Raw genomic sequence first — 21,533 nt, forward strand, 5'->3', positions numbered from 1 at the left:
TTCCCCTTTAACAACTTTTATACAAATTGTTCCGTGCCATTGGTTACAATTTTTACTATCCGTCAGCACTCTCAGTATTTCCATTCTGTTTGTTCTGTTTCCACTGGTTTAGCTTACCTTCCCCTCCTTGCCTTCTCATTTTTGCCTTTGGGTAAGTGTTGGGTGTTTGGTCTCATACAGTTAATTGTTTAAGGAAGCACATTACTCATGGGTGATACTGTTTATTTTATAAGCCGACGTATTATTTGGCTGAAAGGTCATGTGCAGAAATAGCTTCAATTCCAAGTTCAAAGGGTATCTTAGGGCAATAATCTCTGGGGTTTCTCTAGTCTCTACTGGCCCAGTAGGTAACCAGGGCTTTTTTTTAGAAATTTGGGTTTTGTTCTACTTTTTCTCCCATTCTACCTAGGACCTTTTATTGTGCCCCTGATCAGAACGGTCTGTAGAGGTAGCCAGGCACCATCTAGGTTTTCTGGTTTCACATTAGAAGAGGCTGTGGTTCAAGTGGGCTAGTAGTCCTGTGGACTAGTTTCTTCTTTAAGCCTGTGATTTCTTTCATTCTCTTTTGCTCCACATGAGTGGAGACCAATAGTTGTATCTTAGAGGGTAGCTCGCAAGCTAGAACACTATCTTTGTGAACTATGTAATGCCAATTGACTAAGCTGTTCCCTGAGGGCTTCTTGGTTTCTTAATCCTGCCCACACCTTTGTAAATAACTCCTTTAGGCAGCTCCTTTCCTTTTCCCCATGTGAGTGCCATCTTTTCCTGCTGGGGCCCTGACTGATAAGGTATGTAGGTCTCCTCCAGATCTACCTTCTAGATCTATCAGAGCCCAGCTTAATATCTAGCACTTAAAGGTTCAATAAATAATATTTGATGAACAAGTGAATCAATGAATGAAGGAGCTAAGAATCTCTGCAGACTTCTAGGCTGAGTGCATGTTACAAGCATGCTCTAAAGCCAATGACCTCACCTTCATTTTACTGACCAGATGCAGGAGGACAGGGGACCCAGGGAGAGCTGGGCACCCAGAAGGGCTGTCCATGCCTTGACTGTGTTCTGAATTAAAGTGGCACAGGCTGTGTTCATTTTCAGCCCTTTTGGCATCGTTATTTTATTTTATATACTTTTTTAGTTTAAGCACTGGATCAGAATCGGAAATTGCCCCATGTGATGATGGCTAGGGCAGAGTTTAACTGTTTTATTAACCCCATTTGGCATAAAGCTGGCTCCCACGTTGTGGGCATAGAGGAATTCTTGGAACAGACAACTAAGAAAGGGAATATAATTGATACCACCAGAAGAGACCTTTTCCTACTCCCACCCTGGGGGAGGAAGAATTATTATGGGCAATTCTTATATCTTCTCCTTGAATGCACTTCATTTGGAAAATTGCCTTGGGATGAGACTGAAGATTCCTAATCCATTTTATCTGCTTTTGCCTATTCAGTTTACCTGCACTGTATTAAGAGTTTTGCATGGAAATGGGTGGCAAGCTCAAATTATTCAAGACAATTGAGTCTTTTCTGGCTTTGCTATAAATTGTAAATAAGAAACAGATACAGGGAGTGTGCCAAGGTATGATGAAAGCTTTTCAAAAAAGATAGTTGTCTAAGTTACTCAGCTAAAAAGAATAGATGGAGGGGAAATACGGGTAAAATGTCTGGATATTTTATTGGTGTTAGTTAGAAAGCATTTCAGCTATCCCACCTAGCAGATTCTTTGACAGTAATAAAGGGCCACTTGAATGGGATTGTCTTTGAGTTGATAAAGAAGATAATGAAACACGGTATATTGGCTTTTTGACATTGCTTATCAAAAAAAGAAGAATGTGCCAATTAACTAAAAAAATAAACTTTAGTCACAGGAATGCTGTCAGCCATCCAGAAGATATTAATACAATCTTTTGTGATTATTTTAAACGTTCTATTCACTGAGAGCAGATATGGAAATTAGGATTTTTATTAGCCTTTCTGATGTAACAGTAAGAAAATCAAAGGGTTATTTTTGACTTTGTTCAAAAATGAAACATTAAGTGAAATTTCTGACTTGTGAGAGAGGCGATCTCTTACAGATGCAGGGCGAAGAAAAAGTAAAGAAAAGGGAGAAGGTAAATGTCTATGTTTTTAAACTGGCAAATTACCTGGGACCAGGAGCTTATTGCCTATGTCTCTTCAATAAAAAATCATCCTAAAACTGAACCAAAGAATTCCCCCACCCCTGGTGCCAACCCCATGACCCCCATATACCCTGGTCAGGGCTGCTGGTCACTTGGCAGAGGAATGACTGCTTAGGGCAAAAGACAGACTCATCACAGAGTCTGGTCTCCCTCCTAGGATGGCAAGCTCTCCAGAGAGGACCAGAGAGCACGTCAGTGGGGAAAGCACCTGCCACCTGTGGGCCCAGTAGTAGGATCCCAGGTCCCCTCACACTGGTGCTCAGGAAACTCCCGTAAGCTGCTGCGCATCAGTGCTGCAAGTACATAAGGGGCATGCCATTATCCACTTGGTTTTCTAAACATTCCAAACTGCAAATGAACAGAGCACTGCAAGGAGGTTAGAGAGCACACATCATGGGTTCTAATTTCAACTTCTTCAGTCGCCTCTGTGGAGCTGGAATTACTCAGCTGTCCTAGTTTGCTAGTGCTGCTACAACACAAATACCACAAGTGGACAGCTTTAAAGAACAGAACTGCATTTTCTCATAGTTGTGAAGGCTAAAAGGCAAATTGAGTTCTTGGCCATGTTGATTTCTTCCTTGTTCATAGCCCCGAGGATTCCTTGGTCCCTTGAGGTTCCTTGGCTTGTAGCCGATCCTCACATGGCACCTGTCTTCCTCCATGTGTGTGCCTCTGTGTCTAATCTGCTCTTTTTATAACTCATAGGTGATTATGTTTAGGACCTACTCCCCACACTGGTATGTTCTCATTAACATAAGAAAATAAAAACTCTATTTCCAAACAGGATCACATCTACAGGTACGAGAGCTAGAAATTCAACACATATTTTGGGGGGATACAATTTAATCCGTAACACTAACCTATCTGTGCCTTGTTTCCTCTGTTGTAAAAAGGCATTAATAATGGTGCCTACCTCAGAGACAGCCCAGGGCTACATGGCATAGAGCTTGTTCCATGGTAAACGCCATGTGTATGTTGGTTATCATCATCATCACTGCTACTACCGCTTCTCAATCAGGAAAACAATTTTTTGTTTTCAATTACAAAAGTAATACTTCACAAATTGTAGTGAGGATAAACAAAGACTGTTCATGAAAATATGAAAACCGTAAAGCACTATATGTGTAACTACGGAAATTATAAAACCAAGCCAAAACCAAACTCATTGCCGTCGAGTTGATTCTGACTCATACCAGTCAAAGTTACACGGGACCTCTAACTATTCATTCTCTATTTTATAGGTGAGAAAACTGAGGCCCAAGGTGATACAGTGATTTGTCCAAAGTCACACATGGAGTTAATTCTGAGTCAAGATAAGAACCCAGTACTTCCAGTCCCTAGTATAAAATTCATTCTATTATAAAAGGCTATTGGTGAAAAGAAGATGGTGACTTCAGATACCAAGACTTCAGCAGCTAAAGGTTTATCAACCAAGATTCCACAATACAATAAGAAAAAAGGCAGTCTCCAGATTAGCTAGGTTGCCTTCCAGGTCTGAAGCCAAAATTATCAACCTCTGGGTCAAGAAGGAAAAAGGATCCAATTACTCCTCTTTTGTGTCTCTGAGTGTCTTAGACTTTCCAATGAACAAGCACTTGGGCAGCTTCTTATTACTCACAGACTTAAGAATGGGTGAAAGTTTTCAATACTTAACAATGAAACCTGATACTCCCTGCTCCTCCATTCCACCAATGCCCATCTCAAATTTTGCTACCTGTCTGCACAGCTGTGGGTGTTCAGCAAGGGCTCTGACCCTGTCTGATTCTCTCTCTCCCTCCTCCCCTTCTCTCCATTAAGTAACAAGATAAATAACTTTTGTTCTGATTGCCCCTTTAATGCACAGACTGGAGAAGAAATTATAATCTCTATGGAACGGAAGCATGGTTAGTCAACCTGACATTGCTGTCATCCTGGAAGCTGGGCATGTTGATTTATTCATTTACAGCCTTCTGTTTTCCCTGTCACTGGAACTGCTTCCATCGGTCTAGCTCTCCAGCCAGCGCAGAGAGACACAGGATGAGATACCTGTGGGCACTTGGGTACTCTAATGAAGGGCCTTCTGCTGCAGAGTGGTGAATCCCTGTTGCCCAGGGCTTTGGGGTGTGAAGTCAGGGCAGTGAAACATTTTCACAAGGCTGAAGAGCTGAAAATGAAAATGCACTGGAGAGCCATCTGCTACTTACAAGACACGGAGATTCTTGAGCCCAGCGAAGTCTGTCTTGGTGATCCTGGTGATATTATTTCTGTCCAGGTCACTGCAATGGAGAACAAATTAGGGTCAGATTGTTGCAGGTTAGACTTATGGTCTATTCAACCCAGACTGGCTTGGAATGGAGGGATGTTGCTTGTCAGGATTTTGCAGGTTAGACTTATGGTCTATTCAATGCAGACTGGCTTGGACTGGAGGAAAGGTAATTCCAATGATTAATGATATCCCCTGAGCGTGCCCAACTAACCTTAAGGACATTGTATGGAATAAGTTTTTCATTCTGTATGTAGTAGAGCTCTGTTTTATTTAACTGCTTGGCTTCTGTTCCCCTTTTTCAGGTAACAAATTTCCTTCGGGAGCCCCCCTCCCCCGACAAAGTCTCAGATTACGTAGTGTAAGTGGGGCTGACCCCTCTTTCCAGCTCCAGAGATAGACACTTGATACAGCAAATAAGCAATAAGCAGCTTCCATCCTTCTGATTGATTCAGGAATGGATACATGGCTCAAATTCCCAATAGTTCTCTCTCTACTGGAGTTGCTAAGCTCTTGGGGGTTGCCACATCATCTGGCCATCATGGATGGAGAACTTACATGAGAAGAAAGCCAACACACTGGAAGCCTGAGCCAACAGATAAAATAAATAAATAAACAAATAAGAATGACTGCTGATAATAACATATGAGATCTAGATCCACCCATGCCTGGACCCAAATACCTCTGGACTTCAAGGTTACAGGAACCAATCTATCCCATCTCCCTTCTATTTTGGCTTAAACCCATTTGAGTGAATTTTCTACTCACTTGAAACCCAGAGAATCTTGACTGATTTTAAAACCTAGCTAAGTGCTTGTCTATTTTCCAGTTAGATTCCAGATTCCCTAAGGCCAAAGACCATATCGCAATATATACCCTGCACATAGTGCAGATGATTTTGCTAATCTCATGCATTAGGTAAGGACATGTGCAGGGCTTATTTCTGCCTGAAGTTGTAGGGTTATGCTTCTGAAAATGGCCCCGGAGAAAAGAATTTTTGCCATTGAAGAGCTTAAAAACTTATGGTTGTATTCGGGTGTTGGGGGTGACAGGGCACAGCTGGTGGTGGAAAACCAGGCTTAGGGCATACTGAAGTCAGGAATGAACTTATCAACAACTGTACAAATATTCTGTGTTCACTATAATTATCTAAGAAGACTGGATGCAAAAAAAAAAAAAAGTGATGTGGCATAACTCAAAAACAGAAGAAACAGCTGCAAACATGCATTAATAATTAGAATGTGGACCGTATCAAGTATGAACCTAGGAAAACTGGAAATCATCAAAAATGAATTGGAATATTTGAAGATCGATATCCTAGGCATTAGCGAGCTGAAATGGATGCGTACTGGCTATTCTGAATCAGACAATCATATGGTCTATTCTGCCGGAAATGACAAATTGAAGAGGAATGGCATTGCATACACCATCAAAAAGAACATTTCAAGATTTATTCTGAAGTACAATACTGTCAGTAATACGATAACATCCACACACCTACAAGGAAGACCAGTTAATACGACTATTATTCAAATATTTACGCATCAACCACTAAGGCCAAAGATGAGGAAACTCAAGAATTTTACCAACTTCTACAGTCTGAAATTAATCAAACGTGCAATCAAGATACACTGATAATTACTGGTGACTGGAATGTGAAAGTTGGAAAGAACTTGGGTTATGCAGATGACACACCTTGTTTGCCAAAAGTGAAGAGGACTTGAAACTCAGTACTGATGAAGATCAGAAGACCACAGCCTTCAGTATGGATTACATCTCCGCATAAAGGAAACAAAAAGCTTCACAACTGGACCAATAAGCAACATCATGATAAGCAGAGAAAAGATTAAAGTGGTCAAGGATTTCATTTTACTTAGATGCACAATCAACACCCATGGAAGCAGCAGTCAAGAAATCAAAAGACGCATTGCATTGGGTAAATCTGCTGCAAAAGACCTCTTTAAAGCGTTAAGAAGCAAAAATGTCACTTTAAGGATTAAGGTCAGCTGCCCCAGGCCATGGTGTCTTCAATTGTCTCATATGTATGTGAAAGCTGGACAATGAATAAGGAGTACCAAAGAAAAATTGATACCTTTGAATTATGGTTTTGGCGAAGAATATTGTATATACCATGGACTGTCAGGAGAATGAACAAATCTGTCTTGGAAGAAGAACAACCAGAATGCTCCTTAAAAGTGAGGATGGAAAGACTTCATCTTATGTACTTTGGACATGTTATCAGGAGGGACCAGTCGCTGGAGAAGGATATCATGCTTGGTAAAGCAGAGGGTCAGAAAAAAGAGGAAGACCCTCAACAAAATGTATTGACACAGTGGCTGCAACAATGGGTTCAAGCATAACAGTGATTGTGAGGATGGCGCAGGACTGGGCAATGTTTTTTTCTGTGGTACATATGGTCACTGACAGTCAGAACTGACTCAACGGCACCTAACAACAACAATAATGGATACCAAACAATTTCCATTTACCATAACTTCCTGTCACGGATTGAATGGTGTCTCCCAAAAACATGTGTATCAATTTGGCTAGATCATCATTCCCAGTATCGTGTGACTGTCTACAATTTTGTCATCTGATGTGATTTTCCTACGTGTTGTAAATCCTGCCTCTGTGATGTTAATGCGGTGGAACAGGTTGCAGTTATGTTAACGAGGCAGGACTCAATCTACAAGACTGGACTGTGTCTTGAGCCAGTTTCTTTTGAGAGACAAAAGAGAGAAGCGAGCAAAGAGACAGGGGGACTTCATACTACCAAGAAAGCAGCGCCAGAAGCAGAGCGTGTCCTTTGGACCCAAGGTTCCTGTGCAGAGAAGCTCCTAGTCCAGGGGAAGACTGATGGCAAGGACCTTCCTCCAGAGCTGACAGAGAAAGCCTTCCCCCAGAGCTGACACCCTCCTCCAGAGCTGACAGAGAAAGCCTTCCCCCAGAGCTGACACCCTGGATTTGGCCTACTAGCCGACTAGACTGTGAAAGAATAAGTTTATCTCTGTTCAAGCCATCCATTTGTGGTATTTCTGTTATAGCAGCACTGGATAACTAAGACACTTCCTTATGAAAAACTTTTCAGGATTTTGGCTCTTGAAGTGTCAGCAATGTGTCTGTAACCTGGCTTTGATTTCCTCCTGAACATTTAGATACCAAGGGGCTATCTTCCCCGTGATGGATTTCCATCTAAAGGTTCACTACTTCTTGGTGTTCCTAGTTAGGTCCTAAAGCAGCCATCCTGCAATAATGCCACAGAAAAACCTGTGAGTTATACAGCTGCATAGAAAGAACAGGAAAATAATATTCAGATTCTGGCATGTGAGGAAAAGTCAAGTTTGAGTAGGGATTATTGCCCTGGTATTAGAAATCAGGCTGAAATAAAAATCAAGCGAGTCCTTGCCTTACCTTACCCGGGTACCCTCTTCCCTTCCTCATCCAGTTTTCCAGTACCTAAAAATAGCCAGTGTTGTTGGCATTGGTGGTTCAGCGGTAGAATTCTTGCCTTCCATGTGGAGACCAGGGTTTGATTCCAATAAACCTCCTGAGCAGCCACGACCAGTCTGTCAGTGGAGATTTACGTGTTGTTATGATGCTGAACAGGTTTCAGCAGAGTTTCCAAACTAAGACGAACTAGGAAGAATGACCTGGTGATCTACTTCTGAAAATCAGTCAATGAAAAACCTATGGATCACAACGGTCTGACCCACAACCGATCGTGGAATAGTAAATGACTGGGCGGGGTTTTGTTCCATTGTACCTGGGGTCACCATGAGTCCGGGACTGATTCCACAGAGGCTAACAACAACAATAACAACAAAACATTGCAACAAAAGTTGTTTTTTAACCAAAAGTTGTTCCTGTGATGGAGAGAGGGAGTATCTGGAATTCTAAGACTAAGCTGAGTGCTGGCAAAGGCGGAGCAAGAGTTACACTGACAGATAAATGGGACACGTACTCATGCAAGGGTTAGAAGCCAGCACACAGACAGGAATCTGTGAGTGCTCATAATTACCACGAATATCCTTCTCACCTCCCGTCTGCATTGGGTTGGATGTTTGGGGACCCTAACAACTGTGAATATGACAATGCGACCACAGGTTTAATTACCAGGACACAGCATGGTATCTTGGTGGTTTGTGCTAGTGGCTGCAGCACCAATATTTTCAATTAATGTTTATTATGTGAAGGGGCACAGAGTGTGCTACGGAAATGCTAAGGACTTGGGCGGAGGAGGCTGCAGGGGTGGCCTCAGCACAGAGTCAGTGTTTGGAAGCCTGAGTTGTCTGAGGCAAGCAGTCCTGACTGAATCCCAGCCCTGCCCCCTATTGAGTGACCTGAGGGCATTCACTTCATCTCTGAGGCCCAGTTTCCCCTCTGCAAAATGAAGGTCTCAACCTTGACCTGAGGCGTCTTTATGAGGGTTAAGTGAGACGATGTATTGTTGCTGTTGTTAGCTGTTGTGGAGTCAGCTCCCTACTCATGGTGACCCCAGGCACAACAGAACGAAATGCTGCTTGGTCCTATGGCAGCCCCATGGTGTGACCCATAGGGTTTTTCCTGACTGATTTTCAGAAGTAGATCACTAGGCCTTTCTTCCTAGTCCATCTTAGTCTGGAAGCTCCACTGTAACCTGTTCACCGTCACAGCAACACCCAAGCCTCCACTGACAGATGGGTGGACAGGTGGTGGCTATGCATGAGGTGCACTGGCTGGTAATCGAAGCCGGGTCTCCTGTATGAAAGGTGAGAATTCTACCATAGAACTACCACTGCCCTCTGAGATGATGCATACCCAGGGCTGACCCTACACTTGTTAAATATTCACTAAATTGCAGGTATTTTTATTATATTTAGTTGAACTATATCCTCTCCTCACTTCCACTCTGAAATTTCAGTACATCTAGAGGAGCTGACCAGCCCAGTCCCCAAACTTTGTGCCTACAGATGGATCCCGGGATCCTCCTCCAGACACTCCCTGCTGCTGTGCTACCATCCTACAGGTAAAGAGAGGGGTGTATTTTGTGGCTGATAAATACAGTGACAGTGCCAAGAGCGGCTCCCTCGTGCTGCCTCTCCCTCACAGCATTACTGTGACACTGATTCCATGGTACCTGGGTGCAGAGACAGTGGTGTGGGGAACCATAGGGGAGGACGGGGCTGTCGCTTGGATGGAATCTACTGCCTCACAGCCCCCTCCCCACACACACACACTGTAGGGAGAAGGCCAGGGGAGCAAGTGGGCTTTGAGGTAAGGCAGTTCTAGGTTCCTGGCTCTGCCCTACTCCCCTTCAGCTGTGTGAGTTTGAGTAACGTACTTAACTTCTCTGAACCTCCATGCTTTACGAAACCCTTTCCTGCTTGCAGACCATATAATGAGCTCCAAACATGCCTGCCTGACAATGGGAACTAATTAAACTGGCACTGTGGAGAGGCTGTCCTACCTGGTGTGCCCATCTTTCCCTCAAGCCACATCATCCTATCCAGGCTCTTCTGGACCTTTGGAGAGATTTCTGAACCTTCAGGTTTGGAATCTGAGGGAATCAGTACATTTCAGTCTAGCAGGCGTTCTGAATCACTGGTGGGCAGTGTGATCCCATATGGAGTGATCCTATGTGGGGATCACTGAATGTGGGGAGAGGGCCCTGGTAGCACAAACAGCTTGCACTCAACTGCTAAACCTAAAGTTTGGCAGTTTGAACCCACCCAGTAACACCACAGAAGAAAGGCCTGGTGATCTGCTTTTGAAAAGACTGCCTAAAACCTTGTGGAATAGTTTTACGGTTACACAAGGGGTCACCACTAGTTGGAATCAACTCAGTGGCGATGGGTTAACAGGTTAAATGTGGCATGGGGAAGTGTGGTAGATTTCAAACACATCTGCAATTTCTTTGATACCCCTTCTACCAAGAAGTAGGGTCTATGCCCCTTTCCCTTGAACCTGGGCTGGCCTTTGTGATTGTGTGGATGAATACAACTGAGGCAGACATGATGCTGGGGAACTTGAGCGTGGGTTAGAAAAGGCAATACAGTGACTGCCTGGCTCTCTCTCTCTCATAAGAACACTTATTTGGAGCCCTGAGCTGCTATGTAAGAAGACCAGGAGACCAGCTACCCCAAGCTTCCATGTTGGTGGACCACAGAAAGAGACCACAGATAGAGGGAGAGAAAGATGCCCGAGGAGCCCCAGCTATTCCAGCCCCAGATGTTTGAGTCTTTCCAATCAGACATGTAAGTGCAGACACTTTTGAAACCTCGGCCCCAGCTACCTAGAACCATCTAGCTGAGCCTCTACTGAATTCCTGACCCACAGAAATTGTGAGAGAGAATAATTATGGCTGCTCTTCTAAGACACTAAGTTTTGGGGTCATTCATTTTACAACAGTAGATAAGTGGCACAGAAAGAATGAGGAAGCCATATTCTGCATGATTTAATATACCTTTAACAATGGAACTCCATTCACATGGCTCTCAAGGGCATGTTATTTATGAGACTTACCCTCCACCCTCAGTCAGATCTGTGTGTGTTCGTGTCATTATGGTCAAGGGTGTCCCACAGTGGCCGAAGACAGCCATGTCAGCCTAAAGATAAGGTAAGAATTGGCTCTCAATTTCTGAGGGGCAGACACTGCATAATTAGGGGTATCCATCTCCACAAGTAGGGCTGAGGCTATCATGGGAATAACCATTATGCTATCTTACTAATCATAACAGTGGTTAGCATTCACTGAGCATTAGCAGAGACTGACAAGTTGCCCACCAAACCATTTCCCTTTGTCCTATGTACACAAATAGACTACATTTCCCAGCCTTCTTGTAGGATGGTGTAGCCACATGAATGAGTTCTCATCAATATTGTATGGGCAGAAGCATATGCCTGATCCCTAAAACTTCCTGCACAATCCTCCACATTCTTTCTCTTCCTTCATCTTGGGCTGGATTCAGTGGACCCACTGGAGGATCATAAGGATGGCAGAGCTTCTGGATGGAAAGAGCCTCAGTCCCTGAATGACTATGTGGAACAGAGACGCCCCCCCCGCACCTCCCCATTGACCTGTATAAGACTCAGGCATGATCAGGAAATAAGCCACTGAAATCTGGGGAGTACTTATTCCAGCAGTTAGTCTACACTGATAAATGCAGTATCTATGCATCACGAGATTTCCGTTCATTTTTTTTCTTTTCTTTGCAACAAGTTATGAAAGGTAGGTATTATGATCTTCTGTGAACAGGTCAAAATATTGTAGATAAGCCTTAATAAGAGCTGATATTTATTTGGCCCAAACTATGTCCCTGGCACTGTGCATAGTGGCAATTGACGCTCATTATCCCTAATCAAGACAGTAAGTATGTGGTAGGTACTATTATTATCCCATTTTCCAGATAAGGATAGTTTCTCCCACCCCTCACTCCAGTTTAGAAGCTTAGATTTTTCCAGTGAAGAAATTTGCTGTGAGGTTACACAACCAGCAAGTGTGCCAAGGCTGGGATTTGAACCCAGGCTTTTGAGTGGGAGGCCATTTTTTTTTTAATTTTTATTGTGCTTTAAGTGAAAGTTTACAAATCAAGTCTCTCATACAAAAATCTATATACACTTTGCTAAATAATCCTAGTTGCTCTCCCCCTAATGTGACAGCACACTCCTTCTCTCCCCTCTCTATTTTCATGTCCATTAGGCCAGCTTCTGACCCTCTCTGCCCTCTCATCTCCCCTCCAGACAGAAGCTGCCCACATAGTCTCATGTGTCTATTTGAACCAAGAAGCTCACTCCTCACCAGTGTCATTTTCTATCCCATAGTCCAGTCCAATCCCCATCTGAAAAGTTGGCTTTTAGAATGGTTCCTGTCTTGGGCTAACAGGAGGTCTGGGGACCATGACCACTGGGGTCCTTCCAGTCTCAGTCAGACCATTAAGTCTGGTCTTTTTACGAGAATTTGGGGTCTGCATCCCACTGCTCTCCTGCTCCCTCAGGGGTTCTCTGTTTTGTTCCCCGTCAGGGCAGTCATCGGTTGTAGCTGGGCACCATCTAGTTCTTCTGGTCTCAGGCTGATGTAGTCTCTGGTTTCTGTGGCCCTTCCTGTCTCTTGCGCTCATAATTACCTTGTGTCTTTGGTTCCTCATTCTCCTTTGCTCCAGGTGGGTTGAGACCAATTGATGCATCTTAGATGGCCACTTGCTAGTATTTAAGACCCCAGACGCCACTCTCCAAAGTAGGATGCAGAATGTTTTCTTAAGAGATTTTATTATGCTAGTTGACATAGATGTTCCCTGAAACCACGGTCCCCAAGCCCCCACGCCTGCTATGCTGTGGGAGGCCATGTTTTAACCATCATATCATGCTGCTCATTTCTCTCTAGAACCAAAGTATTTTTCACTGCATCATGTTATCTTCTGAATTAAAAAAAAAAAAAAAGTAAATGAATAAATATCAGACTAGAAGAGAACAGAGTTTGCCACCTACGTGTCTTGAAAAAAGCAAAGAGATACTTCCTGGTGACTTTTCTGCTCCCCACTCCAGCCAAGAGGGCACATTTCTCCCCATGAGGTCAGAGCTAGTGGGAGTGCCGAGTCCCTCTGCAAACTTAGGGGAAGTGCTGTCTTGGGTGTTTTGCCCATGTCTGGTTTTCACCATGTTGCTCATTATCCACCATACTGCTTGCATAAACAGACATTGCTGTGGTAATCTCCTGCATTATTTTTCCCCATCCCAATCAATGAATCACAAACCAATGCTGTGACTTGGATCTTTGTGGCATTTTCACATCTGTTTGACACCTTGGGAGGGGTGGGGAGGAAGGAGAATTCAGAACAACACTGGAAAAATTGAAACAAAAATGACATTTTCTAGGGCAGGCCACTGTCTCTATCTTGGCACATACCCTTCTTTTTATTCATCGTGGCATTCCTGCAAAATTTTCTTTTTGCCAGGGAACATCTGGGAAAGGGAAGGCATAAGAAACGGCCTGCAGAGAAGCAGCATAATGTGGAGAAAAGGCTTTCAATTGTCAGCCTAGAAGTCGTGGACTTGAGTCTCAGCTTCCTCCCTTATTAGCTGTCTGACTTTGGGAAAGCCACTTAAATGTATCAAGCCCAACTATTGATGGTGGAGTTGTGACTTTTGTAAAGCACGACCAAAAATTCCAGTTCTACAGGGTTACCGTGAGACTCAAGTGAGAAAGTGTTATAAGGCAGTGCTTTCTAAATAGCATTTGGAATGGTTCATTTTCCTCCCACACCCAACAATGATAGAAAGAGGATTCAATGGTACAGGTTAAAAAAGCTTTAAAAAAAAAAGAAGTTTATCTGTGATGGTGAACGTTCCACTGTTACAGAATCCACCATGGATTCAGAGCTGACTTTGGAGACCAGCTGCCTCCAAGGACAGAATGTGTACAGGGAGCCCCTTCCGGGTTGCAGGAAAGAAGATAGGGATTCAATGTAAGATGAACTTATAAGGGCTGCCTTATGATGTAATGGTTCCCTATTACAAAGGGTAACGCGAACAGCGATTAGCAGCTAACTCATGTTGGGCACGACACTTAGGGCCCTTGTGATAGATACGAGGCTGGACTACATGGCCTAGAAAACCAGTTACCGTTCATTCGTTTCTAACTCGTGGTGACCCATGTGAGTCAGAGTAGAACTGCGCTCTACGGGGTTTTCAATGGCTGGTCTTTCAGAAGCAGATCTCTAGGCTTTTCTTTCGAGGTGTCTCCGGGCAGACTCAACTCACCAACCTTTCAGTTAGCTGCTGAGCACTTTAACTATTTGCATGGGGGACATCACATGACCTACTGAGTCCTATCAATTTTGAAATCTGTAATTCTCTTATTTGTGGGGCCCAGAAACAAAAAGGTTAAATGAAAAAAGAACTCAGCTTGGTCTGTGCCCTCAAGAAGCTTGAAACAGAGATCTAGTAAAGGGAGGTTGGTGGGCGGGGGGGGATTTGTCCCTGGGCACAAATCCAAGGGGGAGCCAGATGACGCCAGCCTGGGAATCACCCCTCTACCCCTAACTGGACAAGCAAACTTAGAGACTGCCCTGGGTGTTCGTTACTCTCGTTGTACCTCTGGCCTGAAGTTTAGTTGAGGAAATGGATTAAGGCTCACGAGACATTTAGAGAATGACGAAAAAACACACAAAATTAAATGTTAAGAGTGTGGTCTAGAGTCCGTGGGCAGTGGGCGTGGGGACCTGAGAGACCATGGAGAGCTAGAAGGCAGAGAGAAGACCTCCTGGTGGAGACAGGAAGGAAGCCATTATGGAGGAGTGGTGACAGCAGGGGTGATGGTGGAAGTCACAGGGAAACAAAGGGTCTGAGGACAAGGCAGATCCTTGTCACTGAAGCTCCTGAAAAAGCCTCCATGGGGTGGTGCACTCACTTTTGAGACCGCATAACCTGATTTAGGGAATCCGGCTCAGGAAAGGGGTAAAACATGCCAGGATTAAAAAGATTTACAATCCAGCCTGACCCCATTACTACCAGAGAGGTTTCAGCCAAGCCAGAGCCAATTAAAGAGAGGACTCTGGCCTTAGTTTCAGGTATCTGTTCTCCACACTTTCTAGCCTGCTCTGTGCCCTGAGAGGCTGACTTGAATGGACTACATCACAAGGCTGGCTCCCGGGCCCTTTTATTTCCCTTTGAGTTCAGCAGGAGACCAGAGAAAGGGAGCAGAGAGAGGAAATGGAATTCATTCTCCTGGTTCCGTCCCTGAGGGTGAGCTAGTTTCTCCACCAAAGATCACAACTCCTGCTCTTCAGGACTCCCTCCTGGTTCCTGAAAGCTCCTATCTTCTCTTCTGGTTGTAGGGTGATAACAGCTCCATTGCTGCTAGTGCTGAGTTCTACAGTATGCTTGTGGTTCCCCCGCACCCCATCCACACCTGGGAAATAGTCCCTTTGTAAGTCAACCCTCCTTAAAAAATCCTAATTTGCATTTTCTACCTGTTTCCTGTTTCTGACTTATATACCATTCATTCATTCATTCATTCATTGAACAAATACACCTTGATCGTTAAGTTTCAGGTGCCGTGATAAATGCTGGGAATAAAGATATGAACAACACCGCCATGGTCCCTACCTTTAAAAAACTCATAGCTTAGTAGGGAAGAAATAAATAAAAGGGCAATTACCATAAAGTATGGTAAACACTGTATACTAGGGACTGGCAAACTTTTTCTTTAAAAGGCTAGAGAGCAAATATTTTAGGCTTTGCGGCCTAGACTGCCTCTGTCACAACTACTCATCTCTGCTGTAGTGTGAAAGCAGCCATGGACAATACGCAGATGAATGAGTGTGACTGTGTTCCAATAAAACTTTATTTATAAAAACAGGCTGAAGACCAGATTTGACCCATGGCTGTAGTTTACAGACTCTTGTACTACACTATGCCAGAGGTGTAAACAGAAGCTTATGGGGGAGTGTGGAGAAAGAGCATCTAATCAGGTTACAGGGGACTAGGGGAGGCTTCCAGGAAGAGGTGACATTTTTGTTGAGACCTCAAGAATGAGCTGTCCATAACCAGGTATGCATGGGAATCTGTGAGAGGGAGAAAAAGGATTCCAGGTAAAAGAAACAGAGGCATTGCCTTAGGGTAGCTGCAAGTAGATTTGTTTAGCTGGTAAAGCACGTAGCAGGAGAGGTGTCTTTCTCCTTCCTTCCTTCCTTTTTTCTTTCCCTCCTTTCTCCTTTCTTGCTTTTCACAAGCCTTTATTAAACACCTACTCTGGACGTGGCACTGTGCTTGTGGATAAGGATAAAATAAAACCAAACCAAATCCGTTGCAGTTCAGTCTATTCCCATCCATAGCAACCCTACAGGACAGAGCAGAACTGTCCCATAGGGCTTCCAAGGCTGTAATCTTTAAGGAAGCAGATTGCCACATCTTTCTCCCCTGAATCAGCTGGTGGGTTCAAAGTGCTAACCTTTCAGTTCACAGCCAAGCACGTTAACCACTGTACCACCAGGGCTCCTTGTGGATAAGACTAGAGCACTAAAAAAGAAACAAACAAGTCCTCTGCCTTCAAGAAATGTTTATGCTATTGGAAGGTGTGACAGAAGACCTAAGGTGGCCCCCATAAGCCCTACCTCCTGGTAGTAACACCTTTGTGTCAGAGTGTCAGAGTGTGGGCAGGACTTAGTGACTTGCATCTAACCAATGCAATATGCACAGATGATGAGGTGTCACTTCTGTGATTATGTCACATAAGATTGTAACACCTGCCTTGCTTGAAGACGAGCAAGCAGCCATATCAGGGAGATCCATGCGGCAAGGAACTGAGGGCCACCTCCAGCAATAACCAACTAGCAAGAAACAAAGGTCCGCATTCTAACAGGCTGAAAGGAACAGAATTTTGCCAACAACCTAGAAAGCGTGGAAGGGATCTTTCCCCAGTCGAGCTTTGAGAAATGAGACCACAGCCCCAACAAACAGCTTGATTACAACCTTGGGAGATAATGAACAGAGGACCCAGCTAACTGTGAGATGATAAATACATTTTATTTCAAAGCACTAAGTTGGTGGTACAGTGTTACATACCAATAGCTACATAGCATAGCAACCTCAGGTAAACACCAGAAGTACAGATTTCAGTAAGTAGATAAATAGGAATTAGTTTCAGAGTGAGGCAAACAGAATGAAGGTGAGAGGAAGTAGAGCAATGAAGACAGGGACTGATATTTGGTCTGAAAGCCGAAAGAAAAAAAGGAGCCAGCTGAGGCAAGAAGCCAAGGGGAGAAGTTTCCAGGTGGAAGAACAGAAACACAAAGGTCATGAGCAAAGAAAGCATTTGGAGGGTGCACGCAACAGAAAGGAGCTCAGGTGGCTGGGGCAAGGTGAGGGCAGAGCAGAATGGCACCAAAAGATATCAAAAGGGCAGATGGCCTCTGACTGTGGAGGGTCCATGGAGCAGATTTCATATCCTTAGCAATTGGGAACCATGGAAGGGGTCAAGCAGGGAAATGACTGATTTAATAGCTGTCAGCTTCTTTCCCCTGACATCAACCCTGCCCATTTAATTAATTAATGTGCAATCTGATTAATTTCCCCAAAATGCCCATCATTCCGCAGGTTGATAGGCCTCCAGCCAGGTGGGTCTCGTCGCTGTCCTTAGCCTGCCTCACTTAGTTCTTCCCTTTTTCCGTCCACAGATATTTACTGAGCCCCTTCCAAGTACAGGCACTGTGCTCTGCACCCCACTGACACATGTTGTTCTTAGCTGCCACCTAGTTGGCCCCCAACTCATGGCAACCCCATGCACAACAGTACATAATACTGCACGGACCTGTGCCATCCCCATGACTGGTTGCAGATTAGACCACTGTGATCCACAAGGTTTTCTGTTTCTTTTTTTTTATTATTACTGTACTTTACGTGAAAGTTTACAAATCAAGTCAGTCTCTCATACAAAAATTTATGTACACCTTACTATATACTCCTAGTTGCTCTCCCCTTAATGAGACAGCACACTCCTTTCCTGCGCTCTCTATTTTCGTACCCATTCGGCAAGCTTCTGACCCTCTCTGCCCTCTCACCTCCCCTCCAGACAGGAGCTGCCCACATAGTCTCAGGTGTCTACTTGAGCCAAGAAGCTCACTCTTCACCTGTATCATATTCTATCCCATAGTCCAGTCCAATCCCTGTCTGAAGAGTTGGCTTTGGGAATGGTTCCAGTCTTGGGCTAACAGAAGGTCTGGGGACCATGACCTCCAGGGTTCTAGTCTCAGTCAGAACATTAAGTTTGGTCTTTTTACGAGAATTTGAGGTCTGCATCCCACTGCTCTCCTGCTCCCTTAGGGGTCCTCTGTTGTGTTCCCTGTCAGGGCAGTCATTGGTTGTAGCCAGGAACCATCTGATGTAGCCTTTGGTATATGTGGCCCTTTCTGTCTCTTGGGCTCATAATTACCTTGTGTCTTTGGTGTTCTTCATTCTCCTTTGATCCAGGTGGGTTGAGACCAATTGATGCACCTTAGATGGCCACTTGCTAGTGTTTAAGACCTTAGACACCACTCTCCAAAGTGGGATGCAGAATGGTTTCTTAATAGATTTTATTATCCCAGTTGACCTAGATGTCCCCTGAAACCATGGTCCCCAAGCCCCTGCCCATGCTACGCTGCCCTTTGAAGCATCTGATTTATTCAGGGAACTTTTTTGCTTTTGGTTTAGTCCAGTTGTGCTGACCTCTCCTGTATTGTGTGTTGTTTTTCCCTTCACCTCAAATAGTTCTTATCTACTATCTAATTAGTGAAAATCCCTCTCCCTCCTTCCCCACTCTCGTAATCATCAAAGAATATTTTCTTCTCTGTTTAAAATATTTTTCCAGTTCCTATAATAGTGATCTCATACAATACTTGTCCTTTTGCAACTGACTAATTTCACTCAGCATAATGCCTTCCAGATTCCTCCATGTTATGAAATGTTTCACAGATTCTTCACTGTTCTTTATCGATGTGTAGTATTCCATTGTGTGAATATACCATAATTTATTTATCCATTCATCCGTTGATGGACACCGTGGTTGCTTCCATCTTTTTGCTATTGTAAACAGTGCTGCAATAAACATGGGTGTGCATGTATCTGTTCATGTAAAAGCTCTTACTTCTCAAAGATATATTCCAAGGGGTGGGATTGCCGGATCGTATGGTATTTCTATTTCTAGCTTTTTAAGGAAGCGCCAAATCGAATTCCAAAGTGGTTGTACCATTTTACATTCCTACCAGCAGTTGTATAAGTGTTCCAGTCTCCCCACAACTTCTCCAACATTTATTATTTTGTGTTTTTTGGATTAATGCCACCATTGTTGGAGTGAGATGGAATCTCATTGCAGTTTTGATTTGCATTTCTCTAATGGCTAATGATTGTGAGCATTTCCTCATGTGTCTGCTAGCTGCCTGAATGTCTTCTTTAGTGAAGTGCCTGTTCATATCCTTTTTCCATTTTTTAATTGAGTTATTTGTCTTTTTGTAGTTGAGTTTTTGCAGTATCATATAGATTTTAGAGATCAGATGCTGATCGACAATGTCAGAGCTAAAAACTTTTTCCCAGTCTGTAGGTAATCTTTTTACTCTTTTGCTGAAGTCTTTGGATAAGCATACATGTTCGATTTTTAGGAGCTCCCAGCTATCTAGTTTCTCTGCTGCATTATTAGTAATGTTTTGTATGCTGTTTATACCATGTATTAGGGCTCCTAGCATTGTCCCTATTTTTTTCTTCCATGATCTTTATCATTTTAGATTTTATATTTAGGTCTTTGATCCGTTTTGAATTAGTTTTTGTGCATGGTGTGAGGCATGGGTCTTGTTTCATTTTTTTGCACATGGATATCCAGTTATGCCAGCACCATTTGTTAAACAGACTGTCTTTTCTCCATTTAACTGACTTTGGGCCTTTGTCAAGTATCAGCTGCTCATATGTGGATGGATTCGTGTCTGGATTCTCAATTCTGTTCCACTGGTCTATGTGCCTGTTGTTGTACCAGTACCAGGCTGTTTTGACTACTGTGGCAGTATAATAGGTTCTAAAATCAGGTAGTGTGAGGCCTCCCACTTTGTTCTCCTTTTTCAGTAAAGCTTTACTTATCCGGGGCTTCTTTCCCTTCCATATGAAGTTGGTGATTTGTTTCTCCATTTCATTAAAAAATGTCTTTAGAATCCATAAGGTTTTCAACAGCTGATTTTCAGAAGTAGATCACCAAGCCTTTCTTCCTAGCTCATCTTAGTCTGAAAGCTCAGCTGAAACCCGTTCAGCATCATAGCAAAACGCAAGCCCCCAATGACAGACAGGTGGTGACTGCTCACTAGATATACTGACTAGGGTCTCCCTCATGGAAGGTGAGAGTTCTACCACTGAACCACCACTGCCCTCCCATCGACATGTATGTTCCTGTGATTTGATGGCCTTGAAAGCCCTCCACGGTCCTTCTCCACTCAAATCCTATCCCTACCCCTAGGCTTTGTCCAAGCCCCCTCCTCTCTGAACCTTTCCCCAGTCACTCCCTCCCACGCTGATTCTCCCTGCTCTGAACTTCTGAACTTCAGAATCATTTAGCCTCTGCACAACTCATTTTGGCCTTTGATCACATTTCCTTCCACCTCATGTGTTGCGGCCTGTTTCCTGTGTGTTCGCCTTGTCTCCCAGAGGATCGTCAAGCTCAGTGGGAGCCAAGACCACAAACTCTCCTCCTGTACTTCCTCCTGGACCCCTCAGATAAAGTAAGACCCCCTGGGGACACTTCAGAACACACACTATCTCTCTGGAAGGGTGGCATTTTTTTTTTTTTTTTAACATTTTACATCTTGCTTCTAAGTATTTTCGATGTTTCTTGTAGTTAATACATATTACTCACACCCACCCCCTCCCAAAACATGTCGGAAAAAAAAAAAAATGAGCCAGTCGAAATAAAACAACTCTCTCCATAGCTAAAATGGAGCTCTGGTGGTGTAGTGCTTAAGAGCTTGGCTGCTTACCTAAAGGTCAGCAGTTTGAATCCACCAGGCACTTCTTGGAAACCCTGTGGGGCAGTTCTACTCTGTCTTACAGAGTACTCTGGCAACAGGTTTGGGTTTTTTTTTTTTTTTTTGGTATAACTAAAATTACTAGGCAGAGCTATAGTCATTTAAGACTCCAGAAATCTGGCAAAAGAAAGAAGCTTCTTGAGGGTCCCAAGGGAAGTTATTTTGTTTTGTTTTAAAATCTTGTTACTTTTTTTTTTAAACTTTATCTGTTTAGAACAGTTTTAGGTTCATAGGAAAACTGTGCAGGAAGTACAGCGAATTCCCATTTACTCCTTCCCCCTGCAGTTTCTCCTATTAAGGTCATGCTTTCCTGTAGTATATTTGTTGTAAATGATGAAACAATATTGATACATTATTATTAACTAACCACCACTGTCTCTCTGGAGCCCTGATTCCACAGTGGTTGAGAGCTACAACTGCTAACCAAAAGGTCAGCAGTTCGAATCCACCAGCCACTCCTTGGTAACCCTATGGGGGCAGTTCTACTCTGCTCTATAGGGTCACTATGAGTCAGAATCAACTTGACAGCACATGATAACAACACTGTCAGCTTGCCTACTGTGATGGCTTGAGTCTGGTTGTGATCTGGCAAGTTAAG

General features: G+C 43.7%; 1 protein-coding gene across 2 annotated transcripts in view; it reads right to left on the minus strand.

Moving 5' to 3' along the window:
* The window catches only part of SLIT3 (slit guidance ligand 3), a 783,747-nt gene that overhangs the window by 704,881 nt on the left and 57,333 nt on the right, over window positions 1-21,533 (minus strand). For both annotated transcript variants that reach the window (XM_049874285.1, XM_049874284.1), the window contains exon 2: window positions 4,363-4,434. In XM_049874285.1, coding sequence (XP_049730242.1) covers window positions 4,363-4,434 — 72 coding nt within the window. The remainder of the gene's footprint in view (window positions 1-4,362; window positions 4,435-21,533) is intronic.

This window comes from Elephas maximus, chromosome 2 (genome assembly GCF_024166365.1).
Source record: "Elephas maximus indicus isolate mEleMax1 chromosome 2, mEleMax1 primary haplotype, whole genome shotgun sequence".
In the NCBI taxonomy this organism is placed as follows: Eukaryota; Metazoa; Chordata; class Mammalia; order Proboscidea; family Elephantidae; genus Elephas; species Elephas maximus.